Below are 27,761 nucleotides of genomic sequence, written 5' to 3' on the forward strand. Positions count from 1 at the left end.
CCTCAAAGCAGCCCTTTATGGCTGTTGGACTGACTTCATCAGAAAGAAGTTGTACTGGTCAAGGGGACACACTCCCAACATACAGTTCTGTGATTTGTCCTTAGACCAAAGTCCCACTCTGCTAGGGATGCTCTTCATTCTCCGATTTTTAAGTGAGGCATAATCATCTTGAGGTAATGAAAGGAATATGAAGAAATCCTACCGCCATGCTTTCAGGAATTGAGTACAGTCTTGGCTCATTTAACAAGGACTGATTTCCAATGCTCTTGGTTTTTTTTTTTTTTTTTAACATCTATGGACTATTTCACTGCTCTGGACTCCTTAGCAACTGCTGAGATCACTTCAGCCTTTAGCAAATGATTAAAAGATCTAAGAGCCACTGAAGTCACACACAAGCACTCACACATAAACAAAATCAAAGATTTCAGGCCATTTTCTACTCCCATGATCCTAGAACTCAAGTACATAGTGCATGATGTATACTGTTTTTTCTTGCATATATGTTGAATATTATCTATGTAACAGGGAATATAATTGGATGTTTTATCCACATCATTCTAGGTGAACCTGACATGAGGTAAATATTAATAAGCATTATTATCACCCTGTTCCAAAAGCTGGTATTTAGTTACGGGAAGGTTAAGTGTTTTCTCAGATTCCTTTGAAATGATTTAGGACAATTAATAATAGCATCATCTCAAAATTGGCTTAAAGTTTAGAGGATCGTTGCTGGGCACAGAGAGCAACTGTGCTTCTCCTCTGTTGTACGACTCTACGGTAAACAGTACCTCTTTCAGGAACCAGGCAGTTAACGATCCAAATATCAGCATTTCATTGGCTTCCTGGTCGTGATAAGGGATACCAACATTGCATGCTTCCCAGAGGTCACCTTTCCACTTGTCCAGGTTCCAAGCCGAATAGCCTATGTCAAAGAGCACCACGTAAGGACTCCCTTCTATCAGCCATCTTCCAAAGTACACCTGCCATAAGAGAACACACAGCCATGGAGTAATATTAGGCAATGCAAGGGATAACAATGGATTTGGGTTTAGAAGCTATAAACTGTATTTAGAACTCAAAGGCAGATTACACAAGCCATACAGGAAACCCTAGTGGTAACACAGAGCATCCGATGTTTGAGCCCGAAGAGGGAATGGACTGCCACCCATTCATCTAGAATCTCCAACTTCCTGCTCTTCATTAAATTTGGTTATTTTAAAATGAAGTATTTAGATCATGTAATCTCTGTTCTTCTGTCCCTCATTATCCTCCTGTGAGCCTGAGCCCATAGTTTTAGGATTTAATATTATGGTGTATGTTTTTATGATAGAGTCATAAGGTGAACTGCTCTGTATCTTTAACAACCTGTAGTTGGATATGTCTACCATGTCACTTATTTTCCTTTACGCAACAGGACTTACAATATTTCCTGCCAGAAAAAAATGTTGTTTCTCTGGACAAAAGTGTATAATTTCCCTTATTCCTCCTATCGAAGCAAATGTGACACCAAGTGTTTCCCAATATGGCTGCTGCCAGAGGTCATAGCTAAATGTATTGCCCAAGATGCATTTTCTCTTTAATCTAGCAGCTCAGGGTCTAATTCTATTACATTCATCAAATTGATTCTTTTGTTCCTAAATGTTTTACCTTGTGCAAGTTTTAATGCAGTAGCTATTTCAAATTTTTTCCAATTGTAATTATTTGTCACGTGTGTATCCAAGTTTTAACTTCCCCTTTGGTCTCTATCTTTCTATAGTAATTTACTCATGCTCTTTATTTTATGTTTATTCTCCTATTACATGCAAGGCAATTCCATAAATCACTTCAAACCCTTTTTGAAGTTGGCAGAAGCTAAGAGCTTCTCTCATTGGGTATCCAGACCCCTCTAGTAAACTGAATGTGTCTACACTGCTTACATTGACATTATGACTCCACCCAAGGCTGAATTTTACAGAGTGTGAAAGCCTCTTTGATCATCAGTCCCTTGCTTGGGACTCAGGAATGTATAGTGATGTCTCTTTCCCATCCATGCCTCAGTCAACATTGAAAGACCCTCATTATGTGTCAGTAGCTTCCACTGTAATTCAGTATTTATCACTCTTTCAGATTGAGTTTTCCTGAGCCCCAAACAACCTTTCAATAGTTTTCTCTTTGGGACACTCATTGATTTATGTATTCAGTTAACAAATAGCTACTGGCTGCCTAATATGTGACATATGATACAGTGAGCTAAGACAAAGTGAAGTGCTGAACAGAGAATGTAAGCTAGCTTGTCTTGACTTACAGTGCATTCTCAGCCCTGACATGGAAACATCCTTACATCAGAAATCCATTTAGAATCTTGAGACCAGTCAGTTCCACCACGGCTTTCACCTCCCTCTTCTTTTGCAAGTGTTTCAGATGCGAACCCCTTCTAACATCTCACTCATTTCATCCCAACAGTACAACATGCAACCTTCCCTACTCTCCTAATTCTTGATGTTACTCTCATGGTGACACTTACTCTCTCCATGATGCCCTCTGGGACCTCAAGTTCCCTTTTAAACTAAATATTCTGCACCTTAAACCTTGTTTATATCTCCTAGACATCACCACTCACATGGACATCTCAGTAAGAACTTCTCATTTCTTCACCCCCAGAAACTATATTCCTGGGGTGAGTAGGAAGGAAAGTTAGGATTTTTTAAATTACACTGATACTTATAAAACCTTATTCGTTATTCGTATATAAAGACATCTCTGAAATTTTCGTTATGCAAATATGTTACTTTCCTTGTTCTACAAATCTCTTGGTTACTTTTCTACCTTGTTCTGGGCAACTTTAAAATCCAGGATTGTATCCTACACACTTACAGCATAGCTGTTTGATGTTGCTGACTTCAAAGAACTTCGTGGCAATCTTATCCTTGTCAAAATCCAAACTGTCCCTCTTCTGAAATGTTCAGCCTTAGCATTGTATCCCTTGACCACAACTACCATACTTCTACTTCTCTCACTATATTTCTCCCAGTGTATGCCTCCCTTCAAGACGTTCAGTTTCTGGAACCTTCCATTTTCTCCTACATCATCCCCATCTTTCTCCTTTCATCCTTCCTTTCCTATCCATTTCAGACCTAACAATTCATCAACTCAACAATTAAGTCAGTCAATCATACAGTAAGACTTGTGCCACCTTGCCCCGTTGCACAACTGCTGAAATTAAACAACACCAAATCTCCAACTGTTTTACTTCCTTCACTTTCACTCTAGCTGCTGGAGAAAGTCACAGTCGTGTATATTTGTGCCATTAAAAAGTCACGACTGTACCTTAAAAATGTCCAGAAATTCTTTTCCCTATTCCTTGAACACTTTCTGAACGTTTTCTGTCATATTCTCTTATTTTAACACTTGCCTCCTGACTCTCAGAAGATGACCTTTAGCTCTTAAGATCATCAGAAACACTGAGTGAGACCATCCTCAATTCTTCATCAGTTTATCCCTGTTTGCATTCAACCTTTGTTTCCAGTTTGAGTGAGAGGAGTGAAAAACATCCTTTTAGCAGTGCTTTGGATCTCGTTTCCTCTCCTGTCCTCAGTGACCTTACTCTCTTCAATCATCCATTCCTCCTGAACTTTCAGTTTCTCTCTGCCCCCCCTAGATATTTCCTTTTGTCATATAAATGTGCTCACTCATATTTAAGAAAATACCAATTCTCAAAACCATGTCACTCTGAAACAACTTAATTATCTTTCCTCTTCAGAGAAAAATCTCATAGCCACATTTCTGTAACCTTTATCTCACCACTCATTCATTCCTCAAGCTACTGCAATCTGATTTAACCCTCCTTTTCCCCCGAAGCTGTAGTTAGCAAGCTGACCACAAATGGCCTGAATATTGCTAAACCAAGCTGACCCTGGTTCAATCCTTTGTTGATTCAGTCCCTCCTCTGTACTTGAAACTCTCTCCTTCTTTGTCTTGACATCTCTATTCCTGTTGTGATGGCAACAAACTACTGCCTTCCTAGTAGTTTAAAACAACGCAAATCTGTTATCTGACAGAGCAAGTCCTCTGAAATGGGTCTTATGGGTTAAAACCTACATGTCAGCAGAGTTGCATTCCACTTGCAGTTCCTAGGGGAGAGCCTGTTCTCTAGCCCTTCCCAACTTCTATAGGCCACCGGCATTCCTTGGCTTGTAGCCCCTTCCTTCCTCCGTCTCAAAGCTATCATAACTCCAATTTCTGCTTCCATTGTCACATCTCATCTCTGATTCTAATTCTACTTCTTCCTTCGTATAAGGACCCTTGTAATTACATTGGACCCACCCAGATAATCCAGGATAATCTCCCCATCTCAAGAACCTTAACATAGTCACAACTACAAAGTCCTTCTGCTTTATAAGGTAACATATTCACAGGTTCTGAGGATTAACGCTTGGACATCCTTGGTTCTAATCACCAGCCGAACTTCTACTTTTGCGGTCTCTGACTTCTTTTTGTGTAGATATTCTAACATGTTCACATTGCCCAAGATTTGGCTCAAAACCTTTGCTCTTAGTCTATGATCTTCCACTGAAAAATGTTATCAACACCCATAATGTCAACCACAACTTAGGCACAAATCACTTTTCCCCAAACATCTCTATTCTATACCCTCTGCTGAGTTCCCAATCTAGTATACTTCTAGATGGATATATTATGGTTTTCACAAAGTGCCTCAAATGTAACCTATTTAAAATCAAGCTCATCATCTTTCTCTAAACCGACTCCTTTCCCCTAAGAAGATGAGTGGTCTTTTCTTGTGAGTTCATGTAAATTGTGGTGTTTTCCCACAACAGTTTACTAAGGCTTGCTTAATGAAGTGTCGGACAGTATCCTTTACCTGGCATCCATGTTTGTTCATCGCGTCCACTGCTCTTCTCACAGCAGCATTTACAGGTTCACATTGTTCCACCTGAGTCTTCATATTATGCTCAAAATATGGACCAAGCAGAAAGTAATTGTCTCCCCATTCATCTGCTGTTGTTTTGGCCTTTGTCTGAATCACAGTATAGATGCCACCAACTGTTGAAAAGAAAAGGTCCCATTATCATTCAGGTTAGTAGTTCATTTTCAGTGATGAAGGGATGGACATGAGTCTTCATTTTTTTCTATGTTACTTAAGCTAACATTTTTTTATTGAAGCATAGTTGATATACAATATTGGGCTAGTACTCATTTTTAAGTTAGCATTTGGGATCCATCAAGCACAAGGGTTTATTTAACTTTCTAAAAGAAATTTTTTGAGGGACACTATCAAAGAGTTACTATTTTGTTCAGTTTCATGCTGGGTGCTTGTCAGAAAGCAGCAGGTTGGCAGCAGCAGAGAAGTACAAATATTTCAAGGAAATCTGAAGAGACAATTGGAATAAAGCAGTACTTGGCTTAAACCTCTATCCACATGGAAGTGTCAAAGGTGAGACAAACAGCTATTGTCATGACACATGCCCTCAGCAGTAGGAACCGCCTTTACCCCTTCTCCAACAGTGGTCCAAGGGGATCAAATATGGCCAAGTAACAGCCATTGCTCAAATTATAAGTCTCCCAGGATAAAAAGCCTCTTCCCTTCTAGGGACCAAGCAAGTACCTTTTGAAAAGGAGAAGCTGATGGATTTTGAGGGGGGATGCTTGGCCCAATCCTCATGTCAAACCCAATGACACAAATACAAGTTTTCATATGGTATTTCATTTTGCCTCTCTGGCATTGCTGCTACCACTATTAAAACACAAAGCCAAAAATATATGTATACTCTTGGAAAATATGCATACTGTTATACCCAGCATGGTTACATCTGGAAAACTGTCCTGGGGGAAAAATAAGAAGATGTGTGTATAAGGATATTTATTAAAGAATTATGGTGGTGAAAAATTGTAACCAACTTAAATTGAACTAGTTAACTCACGTAACCTGTCTAAGGCTCAATTAGCTCACCTGTTCAAGGGGGCTAAAACAGTACATCACTTGGGGAGGAAGGGAGGGTTGGAGCAGCAGTATTGAAAATTAGGCCTCATCGAAAAGGTGATATTTGGAGTAAGTACTTAAAAGGGTAAGGAAATCAGGCAAGTGGATATCATGGGGAAGAATTTTTTAGGCAGAAAGAACAGTCAGAGCCAAGGCTGTATTTTGGGAGCAGAGGGTACAAGCAGAGAGTCCTAGGCATTCAGAAGGAGGGGTTCAGTAAACAGGTAGGAGGAATAGAGAGGACCAAGGAGAAAAAGACCTTCAGTAAACTGGACAGGCTGTTTCCCGTGCCAGCTCAAAGCAATCACCTCGTATGAGAATATGAAAATAATGTGAATCAATTTCTTGAGCGATACTTTGTCCACAAACCACGGGCAAAGGAAAGACTCAAGAAATCCTGTATAAAATTCCCAAGCCAATACAGATTCTGGCACCAATCATCAACCCCACTTCCAAGGACAATTTTGTTACTTGTATATTAAGAAGAAAAAGTCTTATTTTTCATCATGGTTTTTCGTAAGGTGTTTCAAATCTTCAGGATGTAGGGTTTGATAGCTACTGCATCTCTCAAATTTCTTATTTCAATGAATTAGACCTTAAATAATAAATCTTACTGATAGTCATAACTGAGAGCCAAAAGGTAGAATTGCCATTTGCATATTTTTTTTAAAGTCTGAATCACTCAAGATACACATTTTGGCAAATTGCCTTTTGAGAGGTGAGACACAAAAGGCAAATGTTAATACTATTACATGATACAACCGGGTTCATTAATTTATAAAAGAAAAGAGCTAATGTAACTCCCAAAATGTAAATATTACATGTAATTTTCGTATAAGCCTACATAAATTTAATTGTCCTTAGAAACTTGATCTTTAAGAAAAAACTTTTTGACCATACCTACAAGAAATTTAAACTGTCACTTGAGCAGAATCTGATAATAAGGACACTATCAATCTCAGCTCAGGTGGATTCACTTAACCATTCAACCACAAATCTGAGTCTACATAAATTGATGCCAACATCAAGGATGCCTAAATATTTCCCCAACTTCCAGAAAAATTTAGGAACCATCAAAAACACTTGTTGAGGGGCTTCCCTGGTGGCGCAGTGGTTGAGAATCCGCCTGCCGATGCAGGGGACACGGGTTCGTGCCCTGGTCCGGGAAGATCCCACGTGCCGCGGAGCAGCTGGGCCCGTGAGCCATGGCCGCTGAGCCTGCGCGTCCGGAGCCTGTGCTCCGCGATGGGAGAGGCCACAACAGTGAGAGGCCCGCATACCGCAAAAAAAAATAAATAAATAAATAAATAAATAAAAAAAAATAAAAATAAAAATAAAAAAAAAAATAAAAACACTTGTTGAGGAAAAAAAATTAGAGAAATAGTTTGCAAGAGCAGCTAAAAGGAAGAACTTTTCTCTAAAGTCTTGGAGTCACATCTTAGCAACATATATAAAATAAGTATATATATTTATATAAGCTTTATTCAAGCGCACTGTCAATAAAAATTGAAAATCTCCAAATAATTCCTCCTCTTTGTAGACTATTTTCCTTCATCTTTATATTATCCAGGGGACTATGTTATCGGGTTCTGATGGCATACACTCATTAAACGTCTTATTCACATTTCTAGTCTTGAAAACTCTTTTATTTGCAACTGTGTACCTTGCCCAGAGACCTTCGAACATCCTTGTTTGTTAGATTATGTGTTGCAAATTAAAATACACTCGGGTTAATGCAAACACATTTTGATTTGCTAAAGGATGTAAGGGAGAAGAGAAATTATTTATTTCAAAAAAAATAAATGGTTAGATTTGAGAATTGAAATGCAAAGATAAACACAATTAATTTGCTGCTTCTTTTTCCCATTTGAGGCCTTCAACCTTGAGAAAAATAGTCCCCAAATAGCCTTAGAGTGTTTACAAATACTATGGCTATGTTCTTTCAGTCTATTAGGAATAAAAACATAAAATTTTTTAAAATTTCATCCCATATTGGTTGAGGCTTGATTGTAAATAAATCTTCCCCCCCACAACCCCAGGCTTCTCCCCATACAGTCTTTCTGTGGGGAGGTCCTCTTACTGCTATTTCACATGTTCAAGCTCCATTTCAGGCCCTCTCTGTCCTTCCCAGATTTATATGCCAACGACTGTCCTTAATTTTCACTCTATTTACCACCTTATACCCCAAACTCCTCTCTCGGCATGCTCATTAAAGATGAGTATGATAGCTGAGAAACAGGGTCACTCCTGTTTTCAGATCTGGAGTACAAACCAAAGGTTCACCAACACATATTTTTTAATGAATTATTGTTTTACCACAGCGTAGGTCATTGAATTTGGACTTACCCTTCACTTTCAAACATGTACTTTGTCTTTTATTGATCTATACTTTCCTGAAACAACATAGAAGCTGTCTTTAGTGTGAGGGCAAAGTATCAAGCCTTTCATCAGAAAGAAAAGATGAGCTATCATAGCATATATGTCAATGAAGTAGCTAAAACCTCAAGTTTTTATCTAGAAACACTGCTGATATTGTTAAAAGCAGAATTCCAAGGCAGTATGGAAGGTGGGCACCAGCCAAAAAAAAGGAGATATATGTTATAATATATAAATATAAGTATATATATATATAGACTCTTCACTATTTTTAAATGGTTAAAAGTCAGAGAATTTAGAAGTCTATGATTTCAGAGTGCATAGCTACTAATCTGACCCTCCTGTCCCAAGACATAGTTACAGAAGCAGGGATAGTCATTGCACAGTTAGACATCATTCTCTGAGGCAGCAGGTCTTGGTAGGAAAGAGATTAAATGCTACTGGTGACGACTGCCACCAAATGTTTGTGTGCCTAGCAGTCAGCTGGGTCTGTGGTTCCAATCAAAGCAGCCGCAGTCCAGGGCAGTGGGAGATGATACACTAAAAGGATGCCCACAAGCTCGCCCCCCTGCCCCGATTACACCCACAACGGCAGCTCTGAATATTTTATACAGGAAGGGCTTAGTCAGGGCAAGCTGGATGAAAGGGAAGTGGAGAGACCAGTGCTCATCTTGAAGGTATGTGTGTGATAAGGCTCAGCGGCCATGGCTCACGGGCCCAGCCGCTCCGCGGCACGTGGGATCCTCCCGGACCGGGGCACGAACCCGCGTCCCCCGCATCGGCAGGCGGACTCTCAACCACTGCGCCACCAGGGAAGCCCAATTTCAACAATTTTTCATCCAGAGTTGGTTGAGTCCGCAGGTGTGGAACGGTGGATATGGATGGCCGACTGTAACTCTATGGAACAACATACTGATGAATCTTTGAAAATGGTGGTGGGAGGGGCAGAGGAAGAAAGTGAGCGGAATTGCATGAAGATAAGCATCTTTAAGTCTTGGGGAGGGTGGAATCCTTTCTACTCTGCTCTAGAGAAAGGCCATTTGGAAAACAGCACTTAGCGGAAATAGCTTTTTTATTTGGGCTCTAAACATTCTGGGTTAATAAAAAGGAACCCAAGGTGAAGGGAACTTCAGAGCCGTGGTTCTCACATCAATCATAGGGGCCTTTGGAAATCTGATGAAATCATCCAGTCCTTTTCTCTGACAAAGCACGTACATGTATGAGCACACAATTTTCACATACCATTTTGGAAGGTTTGCAAATTCCAGGAAGTTCACTTTCATCAAGGTCTCCACCTTTAGAACTCCTGCCTCAGATTGCAGTAGTGGACTTGATCCTAATCAGTTTCTACCACATCTTTTGGACTGTAGTTTTCTGAGTTATTCTATGTGCCTTTTGTACCATGTAACCCAGGGAGGGAGCATGGAGAAATATTATGTCAGGTAATAAGCTGGTGTGGACAAAGAATGTCACCTGCCATTTCAGTAAACAAAGGATGTTTTGTGCATAAAGTCATCAGCCACTGCACCTGCCCCAATGGTACACCCTGAGGGGAATTCAGGATGGAGAAAAACAGGATCCTGGCCCTAGGTAGTTAAGAAGCATATCAAAGGAATGATTTCAATGAGCCCAGACTTTTGCATCTTTCCAAACATAGAAAATACTTAAAGTCATTAACTTGAGATGTCTGTCTTTGTAATTAGCAGTAACCTTTTGATGTCTGACTACATGTTCACGTTTTTTATTTTTTTCTTCAGCAGAAGTTGCTATATATCCTGGCTCTTGCCTTACCTCTTTGGAACAGTCCCTCAGAGTGAACTGAGAGGCTATAGTCCTCAGAAAGTCTGCTGAAGAAAACACAGTTCTCAACTTTTAGGTTGTGCAATCTTTTTTTTCAGTTGACACTGGCTTGGTGCTAAAACAAATTGTTTTTAGTCAACTTTTAGAGGGAAGCATCCATTTAGTGACTAAATTTCAGAAGTGTTCACATTTATTAGATTAACATACATTATTTTTTACAACATTCATTAAACTCTCTTTAATGACCCTAAATATCCTCAACATGGTCATTGGTCCACAATCTACAATGATTTGGGCAAGTTTGTATAGAAGAGATGATTGCAGCAAAGAAGTTGAAAGTAAAGCTTATTTGCAATATTGGGACAAGACTCTCCATCTTAGACCACGGCACAGTTACCTTCCTGCTAGCCTGTCCCACGCTCATAATAGTGCTTTTTGTGGTGTATATATACGATGGAATGCTACTCAACCATGAAAAAAGAATGAAATGTTTGCCATTTGCAGCAACATGGATAGACTTGGAAGGCATTATGTTAAGTGAAATTCGTCAGAGAGGGATAGACAAATACTGTATGATATCACTTATGTGTGGAATCTAAAAAATACAACAAACTAGTGAATAAAACCAAAAAGAAGCAGACTCACAGACATAGAGGACAAATTAGTGGTTACCAGTGGGGAGATGGAAGGGAGGAGGAGCAATGTAGGGGTGGGGGGGGAAAGCTATTATAGGATTATATGAAATCATGTGTGTGAAATTTGCAAACTGTAAAGCACTATAGAATTTAAAGAATTTTTCATTCAGTAAAAAAAAAAAAAAAAAAAAAAAAAAATTTAAAGAAACCACATCTGACTCCTTAACACTTTCCATTATCTAGAACTTCAATGGTTTCCCACCCTTCGTGGATTGGAAATGTAACTCCTTAAGGCTATTAACTCACCATACACTCCACAGTCCAGCCCTTGCTGGTCTCTCTTGTCTCCTCTCATGCTTCACTCCTTTTCCGCCTCTGAGCTTCCCTCAGATCATTGAACAGAGTATACTTCCTCACCTCTGCACCTTGGCATGTACAGTTCCCATGCATAGAACTCTGTCCCCTCTTTATCACCACCTCCTCATCTCTACCCAACAGCTCTTCATCCTTCAGGTGTCAGCTCAAATGTCTTTTCGTCAGAGGTTCTTCCCAAGCCTCCAACTAGGTAAAAACCTCCCCGATCCCCACCAAATTACAGACAGACCTCAGAGATAATTGTAGGCTGTGCTCCAGACCACTCCAATAGAGCGAGCAGTGCAATAAAGAGAATCATGAATTTGGGGGTTTCCCAGTGCCTATAAAAGGTATGTTTACACTATACGACAATCTGTTAAGCGTGCAATAGCATTTGTCTAATACAACAATGTACATACCTTAATTAAAAAATATCTTATTGCTAAAAAGGGCTGCCTATCATCTCAGCCTTCAGCGAGTTGTAATCTTTTTGCAGTAATAACATCAAAGACCACTGATCACCATAACAAATACATTAATAATGAAAAAGTTTGATATATTGTGAGGATTATTAGACTGTGACACAGAGACACCAAGTTTGATGCAGGGGTGCCACAAACCTTCAATTTGTAAGAAAAAATGCAACATTGGCTAGGTACAATAAGGCGAAGCAATAAAATGAGGTCTGCCTCTATAGTCCTAGAGCACCTGTTCTCATTCTTACACTCATTACATTTGACTACAATTGCATGTTCAATGTCCATCTTCCTACAAGTTCGTGAATTCTGGAAGATCGGGAATGAATTCTGTATTCTTAAATTCGAAGCCCCTTATTTTCCAGTGTCTGATACCCCATAGACACTTGATGAAGCTTTATTGAATAAGAGCAATAAATTTCAAGGTTAATGTGAACAAGGAGAAAAGGTTATTTTGACGTCTGAGAATTAACACCCAATAATTTAACTATGACTCTCTTGTTTGTTATATTTTACACATTTCCATTGTTCATGGGCAAAATTCTGGCAGTAAGGAATTTTTTTCCCCTAAGACATCTTTTGTCTTCTTGGATATGAATACATTTTCTTGTTTCCACAAAACATTGTAAGATGGCTGGAGCATACTACATTCATTTTATCATCAAGAAACTGATATTCAGATAGTTTAAGGGCTTTTTTTCTAAGTCTTAGAAAACCCTGACCTTTTTGACTAAAGTCCTGTGTCCTTTCACCGACAGGGCGCTTCCTTCGAAACTGGACATTTTAATTTTTAATGCTTGTGTGGTAATAAAAAAGAGAAGTGGACTCGGAGGAGACCTAAATGCTAGTCCCAGCCCTGCCATTTGCTTGATCATTTCATGCCTGGTAGGCATCCTTTTCATCTCTGAAGTGGAGGAGGAGTTGGAGTCACGATGTCAGAGATGCCTCCCATCACTGCTATGAACTGCAGGGAAGTAAAAGTTCAAAGGAAATTGTTTCAAAGAAACTGTAGTGTCAATGTCTTGTCAGGGATGGACACACTAATTGTCCATTTGTATAAAAATTTCTTAAAAATATGACAATGATAAATATTAAAGGTATGTTGGAAGTGATATCGATTTGTGTTAATCACTCTGTGGGTCCCATCTTGACAAGAAAATTCCCTTCCTCTTGCATGGGAAATGAAAGAAAATAAGTATCGAAGGCAACTAAGAGGTTGAAAAAGAAATGTATTCATTCCTTCATACAAAAGAAAGAAACCCATTGAGAATTTCCTATGCGCCAGGCACTGTTTTAGGCCCTGAGAGCTGCATGCATGTAGTCAGGATATAAGACCTGTGGGATAAACAGTTTCACCGGTGTGTGCCCAGCATCGGGAGACAATGCCCCAGCAATGTTTGCTAGAAGGAAGGAGAGGGGCTCTGCTCAGGAGAACCCACACAGAGGTCTTCTGAACTGATTCTTGGTGCAAAAGAGTGCCCCCCAGTTTTTTCCACCAATAAGCTATATATATCCTTGAGTTCCTGCCTACTCGGTAGAAAACAACCTCTATTTCAAGTCACGGTCTGGGATTTATATGCAGTAGAGATGGCTCTGTTCCCAGGAGCTTTGCGCATATTTAAAAACCTTGGACTGAAAAAAGGACATTAGGAACGGCTATTGGTATAATACTTCACACTTCCTAAGGTTTCTGTCCCCTTTCCTTCTTCCTCACTAAACTACAAAGAGGAAGACTGTGATTTGTTCTCTGACATTCATTCCGTGCATTTCTAAATAGAAAGAATTCATTTTTAATTTTTATTTTATGAGTTTATGAATTTTATGGATGCATACACATGGGAGCTTTGAGCATAAGGTAAAAATCAGATTCTAAATACAATTTCTCTGATTTTATGGTTTTGCTGGCTCTGATTAGCTAAAAGGAAGAAGTAATGTATCACATGCATGTTTATTTCAGATCCTTTAGACTACTGAAATAAACATGTCATAAAAAATAAAGACAAAAAAAATAAATTTCAAAAAAAGAACATGTAATAGATCACATCACATGTTATCATTTCAGATCCTTTCAAGTCCACAAGTTATCACTGCCTTACCCATCAATCTTTGGGCCTGGTTTTTCATGACCTTGAAGAACTCAACCTTCAGAACGGTTCCTTTTTCTTTACCAATATTCCTTCAATATTAGTGGTAATAGTCTTGACACTCTTAAGCTAGACAATATCAATCCACGAGGAATTGTTTTTTAATAATTTTACAGATACCTTTATCATAAAAATCATTTAGGTCACAGTCCTCTGCCTTGCCATCTCCAATCCAGCATAAGTGATACTATACCTTATTAGGAAATTGTTTTAGTTTTGGCAATTTGATTTTCTTTCTTATTTTATAATTTCTATGTTTATATAGTATTGAAGAAAAAATTACGTGCATTCTTCTTAATAGGAGCTCAATATTATGCCGTCTGAACTGGTTCTAAGTTAAAACTTTAATTCCAAGCTAATCTTGAATTATTAGAAATGCTGTTAAATATTTCATATAATCGCTAATGGAGTGTGAGGTTAAAGTTTCTAATTGGTCCTGATCAGGCACAGTTCTTCCTAAAATAAAGTACAAAATTGTGCTTTTCTTTGCTGAGAAAAATCGTAAGACCAGAAAGGTAAATATTAACTCTATATTCCTGTTTTGTCATAACACGGATTTCAAATTTTAATTTAAATGCACATTCTCTGGCCATGACTAATATTTTCAATTTTCTCTTCCTTCAACACATACACCAGTTTAAGTTTTCATTGCCTTTCATTTCAACCTTGTCGAAATAGACAAGGTTAAACGTAATCTAAACGTATTCGGTTTGAATACTTTCCTCACTCACTGGCGATTCATTCTTACTACAGAGCATTCTGTGAAATCCTAATCTACATTCTTCGGCAATCTGGCAAATAAACACCTCAGGGGCAGTACAAACCTTTATTGGTCACTTCCCAAGCGACTTCAAAGAGCAGTAAATCCTCCACAGGGAGGCCGGCTTCCCACCGAGGAAGCCCACCCAGGGATGTCACAGATAGGGATCGGCCTCGGAGCATTCTTCCTTCAGTTCTCTGGCACTTTTGAATCCCTCTTTCAATGAACTGTAATCCTAGGAGTGGTGCACGTTAGGGACTCAGAGGTTCAGAGCTGGTAGATCACAGCCTTTGGTAGCTTCTCATAGGAATAAACCAGCAGAAAGAAATCTCATGGCCTTCCCAGAGAATTTCCAGTGGAAGGCAGAATTCTCAGCTCCTTTCACAGTCTTTCTGGGAAGGTCCAGTGAGGACACTATCTCCGATCAATATCTACCCAAACAACCCAGAGCAATCACAAGTAAACCCTCCAATTTGGGGCTTAGGTAAGCACCCCTCGGGATAATGGAATCTTTACAGGCTGATCATGACATGAGTCCGGACATTTAGCCCTTGTCCTCTTGGCCAAACTCCTAGACTCACACAGTCACCAGTACTTATTTCATCACCTCCAAAGTGATCCAGGAGTAGCAGTTCCCCTTATAAATTTTGCAGACCATTGTACATTACACGTAGAATTGGCTGGGATGTATTTCTAAGCTCTAAATCCCTTTAGATTTCCTAAGTAAGTATTACTTTTTTCTCTTGACTCCCATTTCTAGATCACTAAGAAAAATTATTTCTACTTCTTTTATTCTACATTGACAAATCTAATTTTGATGATAGGCATTGATCTTGGTTCCCCTTTCCTTAATTACTTTTCTTAAAAATTTCCCTATGAAAATGCCAGGATGTCTTTGAGTATAACATACAAAGAATGTAATTTTGACTGACCCATGATCATCAGACCATCATTTTAATGAGGTTGTAGAAATTAATTTTAGTCATATTTGTACAATTACCTTAAATATTATCAAGTTGATAAAAAAATAATTCAATGGATGTAAAAGTATTCAAATATGGGAAGAAAATTGCAAAAGACATTAGGTTCTGAAATATGATCAGGATCAGCCTGTCAATAAATGCTATAACTATATATTTTTTCCCATGTGTTTGTATGTATATAAGCATGTATGTGCTAATTTATTTACACACACAGCTACACTCTATATTGTTCCTAAAGGGAGTAAAGACATTCACAAAATGAATGTTTTGAAACCTCTTACTTTACAGTTTTAGCCTACAATAAATATGTTTACATTATTATTCCATAGAGCAGCAGAATTGAAATTCACACAAAATATCCTTCATGTTAGAATTATGAGCAGAATTCTCATAGGATAGTTTGTTACTTGTTAGTACTTTTACTATTTTAATTTTTTACTATTTATTATAACTAATCTTATTTGTTACTTCTTAGTACTAAAACCTAATGAAATATTCTAACTTTTTAGTTAGAAAGGTTAGAATCTTTAATTATGTCTTTAGCCATTTTCTGTACAGGTGGCCTTACCTACTTAAGCATATTTTAATGACTCAAGATAGAGAAAACCATATTTCATTATCTGATATTAATAAATCAATGTGAATCAAGTAGATTAAAAATCTCTTCCATGATTCAGTGACGTATTTGATTCTTATCTTTGTCTGTAAATTAAAGTATATAGTTTATTATCCATTCATTCAAGTAGTGGAAAAAAAGTTAAACGGCTAATCAAAAAATTCAAGTACTAGAATAATAAAAATAGGAGCCCAAATTATCAAAAATGACTTTCTACTTCACAAAATGACTTGCTTGTGTTGACATAACCCCTGTGAGTCCTGCAAATAAAAATTCCAATAAAACCAAACAGAAGGACATGTTGACAAGAAGTGAGAACAGGGTGACAGGGTTGTGATAGAGCTTGAAGTTTGCAGTGTCTAGTCTCAGCAACCCTGAGATTGGTTCTTCCAGGATTGAACAAGCCCCAGGATAGCTGATCCACATTATCCAAATTACACTGTGAGAATTTATTCATTCATAGTATGTGCCAGGTATCACGTGCTTGGTTGTAAGTTCATCACTTGTGAGGGCAAGTCCAATCTGCCACTTATCAGCTATGTAACCTCAAGCCAATTGCTTAAATAAGTTTTGATTTCTTACTAAAGTGAGGATGAGATCATTTGTGTAAGGGACTTAGTATAGTGTCTGGCACTATACTGACCTCTTTAATAACTTCCAGCCTATTTATAAGACATATAGTGGTCAACTAAAAGCTTCCCCTAATAGCAGTGGTTACTATTAGAGAGAAGAGGAGTAAAAAGGAAGCTTACTTTTCTTGAATTTTTAAAACATTGTGCCACATGCATATATTATCTGTTCAAATAATTAATTACATAAAAATTTGGGGGGATGAACTTAGATCAATGAAAATATTTCATGACATATTAAATAAAAATAAATAGTATGTAAACAGTATGACTAGTCATAAATAAAATAGTATGACTGATTCGATTTGTAAAAAAAAGTATACATACACTTCTACTCATGAAGTATATACAAACAGAAGACTGGAATAGATATAAACAAATTTCTTACAATGGTTTTCTTTAGGTTGTAGTGATTAAGATGAATATTTATGTGATCTTTCTGTTTATTTGTGTTCCACAAATTTTCTGCTATAAACGTGTACATATAGTCATACCATACACAGGACAAGTAAACAGTTTCTTAAAGTGTCATCAGATCACCTCTTGATTGTTTCACTCATTCCCACTCTCATTACTTTGAATTTCTGAAATTCTTGGCTCTCACCTGGGTTTTTGCCTCAAGGACAAGCACTCTCAACAACACATTATCTCCTAATGACCCCTCAAAGTAGATGAATATAACTCTTGAACCTATCATTCCTGACATGAGAACATATTTTGCCAATTCTTTGCTTTTTAGCAGTTAATCCCTTTTTCAATACTGCTCCCTGAGTCAACAGAAGTGAAATAATGGAACCATTTGAAAGATGTCCATGGGATATATGTTTATCGATCCATATTACCTGGATGAATCTGCTTCCTTCAGATATATGTGCAAAGAAGGACAGACATTTATGCAATAAGATTTGGAAGGGAATCAGAGAATGTTCTCTATTTCCTATATCCCTGAATACTGTCCTTTAAGATTTATGCTAAAAGCACAAATTGATTAGCTGGGAGACGAAAGAGAACAGTTATCTAGACAGAAGGGGGTGTGGGGTTTCTCTCCAAGATGGGAGAAAGACTCTCAGAAGGCCCTGAGCTCTAATTTTACACTCACACCAACATTTTAACATTCAGTAAAAAGAAGTAACATATACCTTAATATCTAAAAAACAAACAACCCAATCAGAAAATGAGCAGAAGATCTAAATAGACATTTCTCCAAAGAAGATGTACAGACGGCCAACAGACACATGAAAAGAATGTTCTGCCGCTAATTATTAGAGAAATGTAAATCAAAACTACAATGAAGTATCACCTCACACCAGTCAGAATGGCCATCATTAAAAAGTCTACAAATAACAAATGCTGGAGAGGGTGTGGAGAAAAAGGAACCCTCCTACACTGTTGGTGGGAATGTAAATTGGTGCAGCCACTGTGGAGAACAGTATGGAGGTTCCTTTAAAAACTAAAAATAGAGTTACCATAAGATTCTGTAATTCCTCCCCTGGGCATATATCCTGAGAAAACTCTAATTCAAAAAAGATACATGCACCCCCATGTTCATAGCAACACTATTTACAATAGCCAAGACATGGAAGCAACCTAAGTGTCCATTGCTAGATGAATGGATAAAGAAGATGTAGGATATATACACAGTGGAATATTACTCAGCCCTAAAAAAGAATGAAATAATGCCATTTGCAGCAACATGGATGGACCTAAAGAATATAATATTAAGTGAAGTAAGTCAGACAAAGACAAATATCATATGATATCACTTATATGTGGGATCTAAAAAATGATATAAATGAACTTATTTACAAAAAAAAATAGACTCACAGACATGGAAAACAAACTTATGGTTACCAGAGGAGATAGCAGGATGGAAGCGAGGGGAGATATATTAGGAGTTTGGGATTAACATATGCACGCTGCTATCTATAAAATAGATAAACAACAAAAGCCTATTGTATAGCACAGAGAACTATATTCTGTATCTTGTAATAACCTATAATGGAAAAGAATCTGAAGAAGAATATATATATTCATATATATATGTATATATATAAAACTGAATCACTTTGCCATTCACCTGAAACTAACAAAACATTGTAAATTAACTATACTTTGATTTAAAAAATGGTTTAAAAAAAAAGAACTCTGAACCACAAGGTTCAGGTGGGCTTCCCTAGAGACAATACTCCCTGTGTTGTACACGGATCCCAGGAAAAAAACACATACAAGACTCCGTGGGGAGAGGACAATGGGAGCTCTGTATTTAGTACTTTTCCTGGACTCTGCCTTATGCTCTTCTTTTCTTGGCAGATTTTAACCTCTATCTTTTTCCTGTAATAAGCCATAACTGTGAGTATAATAAAAAAAATAGTGAGAGGGCAATTAAGAAAAAAATGAAAATTCATATTTGTTTTCCTTGGTAAATATTCCAGCAGAGGTCACCAGATACATTTAGAAAACCACATATTTGCTTTACTATTTGGCAATCTTCTTGGAGGTCTTTAGGATTTCAAAGGCTTGATTAGCCTGCACCTGCATATCCAGAAAGATTCTGTTAACATATATATGGAGCACCTACTGTGTACTATCATTATAGGAGGTGAAGTTATTTTCAATAATCAGTAGACAAGTTGCTGCCCTTGTGTGAACAGGTAGACATTAACCATGTAAGCCAATAAACAAAATTATATTATTTCCGGAGCAGCTAAGTTTCTGAAGAAGAAAAACCACATTGGTAGAGAAAGCTACTTGACAGAAATGGGTGCTTTAGCTGGGGAGGGTAAGAAAGATGACTCTGAGGAAGTATTATTTGAACTGAGACAGAAATAATGAAAAAGAGGCAACACTTGAAGATCTGGGAGAGGAGAGAGAAATGCCTTTAACTCACACAGGAACAGAAAGACCAATGTGCTTAGGGCCCAGAGCAAAATGAATAAGAAGTCTGGAGGGGAGAAAGTCAGAGACAAAAGCAGAGAACAAATCATAGAAAAGCTGTTTGAGAACTTGCATTTTATCCTGGTTACATTGGAAAGTCATTGAATGGGTTTATGCAGGGTAGTCATGTGACCTTATTTATGCTCTGAAAAGATTTCTCAGTTTGTTCTATGGAAAATGGAATATTGAGAAGGGCAAGAGAGGAGGAATGGAATCTGAGGTTTTGAAGCCTGCCTATCAGTCACAAATTCTAGAATGTAAGACTTTATCCCTTCCATAGATAATCTCTGGTTTTCTTCTCAATGCCATAAGAGCAGCAATGAACATGTTATTAACATTTGATCTTTTTCTTCTTAAGGTAAAGAGAATGCCTTTCCCTATATAGTTCATTTCTATGCTCTCACTTGTCCATTGTCTGTAGTGTATTATGCATGGGTTGTTGTTGTGACTACAGAAACAAGATTAAAATGGAGAATTAAATGCAGTATGTCAGGTACTGTGATCAGAATTCTTGACTTCGTGAAGTTTACATTCTAGCAGGGAAAGTCACTATGAAACAAGTAAGTACAGGACTTTGAGAGTGATGAATTAAATACATGTAATGATAGAATTAACACAACTAGATATAGAGAATGATCTCCCAAGAAAAAGAAATAAGAGGAAATCAGAAAAGAAGTAAAACTGTCACTATTTGCAGATGACATGACATTATATATAGAAAATCCTAAAATCCCCACCAAAAGACTGTTAGAACTAATAAATGAATTCAGTAAAGCTAAAGGATAAAAAAATCAATATAAAGAATAAAATACTAGGAACCAATTTAACCAAGGAGGTAAGAGACATATACACTGAAAACTGTAAGATATTAATGAAAGAAATTGAAGAAGATGCAAAGAAATGGAAAAATAGTCTGTGTTCATGGATTGGAAGAATTAAAATTGTTAAAATGTCCATACTATCCAAAGCAATCTACAGATTCAATGTAATCCCTATCAAAACTCTAATGGCATTTTCACAGAAATAGAACAAACAATCCTAAAATTTGAATGGAACCACAAAAGACCCCAAACAGCCAAAGAAATCTTGAGAAAGAGCAAACCAGGAGGCTCACACGTTTTGATTTCAAACTATGTTACAAAGCTATAGTAATAAAAACGTATGGTATTGGCATAAAACAGACACATAGATCAATGGAACAGAATAGAGAGCCCAGAAATAAATGCACACTGATATGGTCAATTAATTTATGACAAAGAAACCAAGAATATACAATGGGGATAGGACAGTTTTGTTAATGAATTGTGTTGAGAAAACTGGACAGCCACATGCAAAAGAATGAAACGAAGCCACTCTCATATCATACACAAAAATTAACTCAAAAAGGATTAAAGATTAAACGTAAGATCTGAAACCATAAAACTCCTAGAAGAAAATATAGGAAACAAACTTCTTGACATCAGTCTTGGCAACGTTTTTTTTTGGATTTAACAACAAAAGCAAAAGCAGCAAAAGCAAAAATAAACAAGTGGTGATAACCAGTGTTGGTGAGGATGTGGAGAAAAGAGAATCTTTGTACACTAAATTGATGCAGTCACTATGGAAAACAATCTAAAAAGTTAAAAATAAAACTACCATATGATTCAGCAATTGCACTTCTGGGTATTTATCTGAAGGAAATAGCAATGCTAAATGGAAAAGATAACTGTACCTCCATGTTCATTGGAACATTATTTACAAGAGCCAAGTTGTGGAAACAACCTTAGTATCCACTGATGGATGAATAGATAAAGAAAATGTGGTATACATAGGCCCAATGGAATATTACTCAACCATGAGAAAGAAGGGATGAGACTAAAGATGATGTGTTTACAGTTTTTGGATATGCCTCATATGAACATTTAAGTTCTGAAAATTAAATTATATCTGCTAGACAAAGAGAAGCTAGAACAAGAGAGAACAATTTAAATAGCTTGAGAGGATCCACTCAGTGAGAAGAGAGGATGCCTTAGAATGAGAAGGAACTAGAGGACTGCATTTTCTACAATTGGTCTTTCCATAGTCTGAGTATCTCACTGTGAATGTGCCTGAGGGTTGACACATACATTTTGACCAAGATTTTTCCACTTACATGCTGGCTATAAAACCCAACCTCAGTTAAAAAAAAAAAAGTGACTCTGATGTAATCTATGCAAGAGATGGTGTCAATTTGCATTAGAGTGATAGCAATGGGATTAGAGAGAAGTGGGTAGTGAGACGTGTTTAAGAGTTGACAAAGAAGATGTGGTACATATATACAATGGAGTATTACTCATCCATAAAAAAGAATGAAATAATGCCGTTTACAGCAATATGGATAAAACTGGAGATTATCACACTAAGTGAAGTAAGCCAGAGAGAGAGAGACAGATATCATATGATATGGCTTATATATGGAATCTAAAAAAACAAAAAGATACAAATGAATTTATTTACAAAACAGAAACAGACCCACAGACATAGAAAACAAATATACCGTTACCAAAGGGGAAAGTGGGGGAAAAGTTGGGGGAGGGATAAATTGGGAGTTTGGGATTAACATATACATACTACTATATGTAAAATAGATAACCAACAAGGACCTATTGTATTGTATAATTAATATTTTGTAATAATATATAGAGGAAAAGAATCTGGGAAAGAATATATACATATATATATAACTGAATCACTGTGTTGTATACCAGAAACTAACACAACATTGCAAATCAACTATACTTCAATATAAATAAATAAATAAATACAATTGGCAAAAAAAAAGACTTTACAGGACCTGGAGTTGATTGGGTGTGGAGAATTTGGAGTTGATTGGGTGTGGAGAAGAGTAGTTTGGTACCTAGTTTGGGCACCTAGGCAGATGTTCATGCAGTGTACTAAAATCAGAAACACTGCGTGGAAGAATAGATTTACTTGAGAGGTTAGGTAACAACATCAATTTTAGACATGGTGAGTTTGAGATACCAGCCAGATGTCCAGTAGAAGGTTAGATATTCTCCCTACTCAGAACCTCAGAGGAGAGATCTGAGACATAGCTGGTAACTGAGGCCACAGGAGTAGTAAGATTCCCAAGAAGAGGGAGTGCAGGGTGCAGAAACAGAGCTCCAGAAAATTCAGCTTTGATAGCAGAGGTCACAATATGGTCAGCTGAATTTTACTTGGTACATATAGTGCTTAATATTTACAAGAGGTGCAATGATTTCTCAAAAAAGGGAGATTTCATATAAAACTTTGGGTTTCTATTTTTTCCTGAAAAATCTAGATCCTATTTGCATACCTTCACAATAACAATCAGCTGAAGCTGGAGAAATCTGTCTTCTTAACAGTCACCATAGTTACCTTACTCTCTGCAGGGCTATTTTACTCATTTAGGTTAACTGTAAATGACTCCCTAAAAACACAGGAATCTTAAGCTTCTGATTTAATTTTTTACTGTGCACATTTGGAGTTCCTGATCAGGAAATGGCCAAAGAAAGAAGTAGTTATTCTAAAATTAACCTTGTAAGCTAAGTTGACAAGTCCCACCCATTGCATTGATGATAATGAGGAAGATTTTTGACTTTGACCATTGAGATTATTTTAGTGGCAGCATAAATGGAGTCTTGCTCAGACACCCAGGACTTGTTTTTGGAATAGAGCTTCTGTTTTGCTGCGCTCTCTTCCCTGGCTTTATTTTAAAAAGAGTAGCTTTAGCCCCTGTGGATGAAGAGCTGAAAGAATGGGATTTGGGGGAAGAGAGAAGGCAGAGAGATGATATCTCTCTGGGGAGAGAGGAAGTCACTCTGAGAAGTTCAATCAAATTGTGTGATGCTTTCGTCAATGTATACTCCTCCTCCTTTTTCTCATTAAAACTTCAATAGGGGCTTCCCTGGTGGCGCAGTGGTTGGGAATCTGCCTGCCAATGCAGGGGACATGGGTTCGAGCCCTGGTCTGGGAAGGTCCCACGTGCTGCGGAGCAACTAAGCCCATGAGCCACAACTACTGAGCCTGCGCTCCGCAACAAGAGAGGCCCGCGCACCGCGATGGAGAGTGGCCCCCGCTCGCCGCAACTGGAGAAAGCCCTCGCACAGCAACGAAGACCCAGCACAGCCAAAAATAAATAAATAAATAAATAAATTTATTTTAAAAAAATACTTCAATAGAATCAATATGACCACTTTTAAAAAACGTATCATTTAAAAAAATAATCAGAATCCAGAGCAAAGGTGTGTGGAGTTGAGAACAAAATCTGCCAAGAGCAGAAGCCAAAGCCTGATGATACTGTGTGTTTAGCAGACTGCTGGAGAGGTAGCATAGTGAAATTGTTTCAGAAAAGGGCTTTGGAGCCAGGCTCAGTTAGAATTGAACTACTCACTAGCCTGTGACACGGGGGTGATAATCCTGATCTCATGAGGTTGTTGCGAGGATTGGTTAAGAGAATGCATGCACGTCCCTGGTACAGTGTCTGCCAAATCCTGATTTGGCTCCGACTCCAGGGATTGCAATCAGGATGCATGAAGTTGACTCGTGTCAGGCCAGCTCGAGCTATGAATCCGCCTCTGCCCTGGTCTCCACTCAGGAAACCATTGGTTCGTTGCCACCGAGACTCCCTTTTCTCAGAGCTCTACTTGGATGAAGGGACACTGGTGTGGAGGTTAGAAATATCGAGTTACAGGCTTACTTTTATGACATTCTCCAACAAAATCAGGATGTAAGATGTGGCCAAATCTTTTTACACAGTGATTTTATACTAAATATATATGTATGTATAGTTATTTATATATATATATATATATATATATATATGCAGACACTTATAAAATACATATCTATACAAGGAGAACAAGTTACATATGTGATGTTAAACTAATTTTCTTCCAAAACAGTGTTATGAAAACAGTCGATGTAGTCATATTTATTTCTTTGTTGAATAAAAGGACATGAGTACGGCCGTTGTACTACAGTGATTTCTGCCAGGAGGGGTGGCTGTCGGTAGTTGCCTATTTTACCTTCTAAGTCAATGCTCAGGGCAGTTAGGTGAAGCAGGGAATCAGTCCCACCCAACCTTGATGAGACCAGCCACACATGGGACCCCAATTAACTCTAACACCAAGAAGTTTCACCAGATGTCCCCTTGAGAACACATATTTTTGGGTTTACCTATATTCGTCAACCTAATAAATCTCCATTTTTGTGGGCAGCAGGCATAAAAACAAGCTCTCATTAAACACAAATCCTGGGGCCGTGGTCTCAGATCATAAGGAAAAGTCATCACCGTCATAGACATCACTCAGCCCTATTTAAACGCAATTTTGTAGGAAAATCGGATTTTAAAATTTAATGTTAGATTATATTCATATTGAAAGGTATCTTTTTCATCATATTTCTCCCAAGATCAGTGCCAGGCTATTTCTCAATTACTGCACTTGGAGGAGAAGTCGTATTACTTTATGTGACTGGCAATTCCATGTGCACTTGGACTAGAAAACAAGTTGTTCTTGTAACATGGGAATGGCTCCCAAGGAATACTGTGGAATTGCTCTCTTGATATGATAATACTCTTTAGTGTTGATTTAGATTGGAAGGTTAAGAGGAAAGCGGTATAAGAAAATGCCAAGAGATTTTTTTTCTAAGTCCATGTGCTGGCCAATGCAAGGCAAATATGTCCTGTTATTTGTTTTCAGAGGTCTTTCTAACACAGTGCAATGAAGGTAAGTATTGTAGGAGGCAAATATATACTTCAGTATATTGATTTGTTAGTGATTAAGAGCATGGGCTTGGCTCTTGGTGTTGTTCTTTTCTTGGATGTGTGATCCCAGGCAAGTGTTTTAAATGAAGTCAGTATTTCACCAAACATGTGTATAGCTGCCTAGTTAAAACCACACATGAATAAATAAATCAAAGATGAATAAGAAAGTGAATGATAAAGATAATGATGCTCTCTGTACTATCCATAGGACATGTTAACATTATTATGATTTTTTTTAAAAGCCTTTCCCTCTTTCTTTCTTTCTTTCTTTCTTTCTCTCTTTATTTCTTTCTTCCTATCTTTCTTTCTTTCTTTCTTTCTTTTTCTTTCTTTTTTTTTGAGACAATACCTAGCTTTAGCTTGGAACTTTAGCTTGGTTTGCAAAACCAAATGTTTATTTCTTGGATAAAAGAAAACTTTAAGCATGCTTACTTTTTAGATTGTGTACCAAACTGGTTTTCCCATTCATCTTGGGTATATGGCCACCTGGTTGAAACACATTTCCCAGTTTTCTGGAGACCAGATGTAGACATGGAACTAATTTTCCACCAAACGAATGTGAACAGAATTGATTTATGCCCCTGACTTCAGAAAATCCCATAATTCATGAAAATATTTATTCTTGGAAATATATCATATAACATCATAATTAGCTAAATAGTACTTCTTTTGTAAGGGACTGCATACTTCTGAGGGTGAACCAGTCAGAGAAGATAAACTAACTGCAGTACAAACAGATACTGCTCAGGTAGGTTCAGAAAATGAATAATCAGAATATAAGCATGCAATGTCTTCTAAAATAACCAAGGAAGAGTTAAAATTAAAAGCAATTTATGGTCTCTTTGGCTATTAGCCTAGCAGTTCTTACCTTCAGGGGAGAGATGGGTAAATAAATGGGGACCCTAGGTTAGAGGTTTGCTATTAAAAACTGATGTTGAGTCCTTCAATCTTAGACCAAATCAACTTCTGGATGGAAGTCCAAAGATACTGTTTGTTCAGAAAGCATTTATTATCTCACCTTTGCACCTCCTTAAATTTAGGCCTTGATTCGGGAATACAGCATACAACTTTCACAAGGTCACTTGTGGAAAAATAGAAAAAGACCTTGAAAGTTGTTATTAAAGTTTGTTTCATCTCAAATCATACAAGTCTTAATTAGGAACTGTAAGATATCCAAATACTTCTAGAAGAGAACAAAATCTATGTTTGAAAACTGAGTGAATCCTACAAATAACAAAGAATGGCTTTTTAAGTTTGTGTGAACTATTGCTTCATAACTGGCATAGTTCATCACCTCACAGGAGCTTTTGGGACAGGCTGGGACATGTGTACCAGTCTGTGAGTGTACATATGAAATTAAGAATTTTTATCTTAATTGTGTAAAATTTTAGAAATTCACCTCTATGGAAATACATCATTTAAAATGAAAATTTTGTCTCTTTCAGTAAGGAGCCAGAGCTGTTTGCAGAATAACAGGAAGAGAAAGTTATTATCTCTTCTAAGCATCAATTTCTTTCTCCTTTGATTTTTTTTTTTTTTTTTTAGAGATTCAGAAGATTGTTATGGGGATTTTACTCTCCTTAGTGATGGTAATTATTTGCCAAAATGATACTTTTGAAAAACATCCTCATGGAGAATCACCTCCTTAAACCTGCCTGAGAAGTCAGGAGAAAGGGATTGATCCTCCTCTGGGGCAAATAATTCCTTCTCTGGAGTCAATACAGCATACAGAAGTTGGACCTGATAAAATAAAACTCTATGAGAAATACCGCTCACCTAGTTTCCTTACTCTGGATAGCAGAAGCTTAAGTGCAATTCAGGTAGCATTCACCTGGTTGAGATATTTAATGCATATCGGTTTCTGGAGGATTTCATTATTTAGGATTTTATGAAGACATAGGGTTAGGTAAGCATGACTGAACTCACATTATGTCATGTGTAACAGGAACAATGTTTAAACACTTAAGTGTAATCTATGCAGCAAAACACAAATGAAAATTCCGACACTAACTTCTAGTTTCTTCTTTGCAAGGAGCTGCTGAAAGCTTTTAGCTAGATGTGCATGAGAGCAAAGTCTTTCTTCTCATCATTTCTGAATCTTCTTTTTGAGATGCCCCAGGGTTTCTTGAAGCTTTCCCTAATACTTCCTAGCAATCTGTCTGTTTCCTGTCACTCCCTACTAGAAATCACTATCTCATGTCAGGGTCCTTATTAATACTTCCAAATTTTTCACTCTGCAACTGGAAATGTTCATAGTTTAAGCCCTGAGTCCTATCACTTTTTTTTCTCTTAATTATATCTCAAAGGAGTCCA

The 27,761-nt window shown here is 37.5% G+C and overlaps 1 protein-coding gene across 1 annotated transcript in view; it reads right to left on the reverse strand.

Moving 5' to 3' along the window:
* Positions 1-27,182, reverse strand: part of GYS2 (glycogen synthase 2) — a 68,978-nt gene extending 41,796 nt beyond the window's left edge. The window contains exons 1-3 of the mRNA XM_067010613.1: positions 27,104-27,182; positions 4,859-5,040; positions 789-980 (exon numbers count right to left, since the gene is read on the reverse strand). Of these exons, the coding sequence (XP_066866714.1) occupies positions 789-980; positions 4,859-4,942 (276 nt within the window). The 5' untranslated portion in view covers positions 4,943-5,040; positions 27,104-27,182. The remainder of the gene's footprint in view (positions 1-788; positions 981-4,858; positions 5,041-27,103) is intronic.
* Positions 27,183-27,761: the final 579 nt, after the last annotated feature.

Source organism: Kogia breviceps, chromosome 12, assembly GCF_026419965.1.
Source record: "Kogia breviceps isolate mKogBre1 chromosome 12, mKogBre1 haplotype 1, whole genome shotgun sequence".
NCBI classification, from domain to species: Eukaryota; Metazoa; Chordata; class Mammalia; order Artiodactyla; family Physeteridae; genus Kogia; species Kogia breviceps.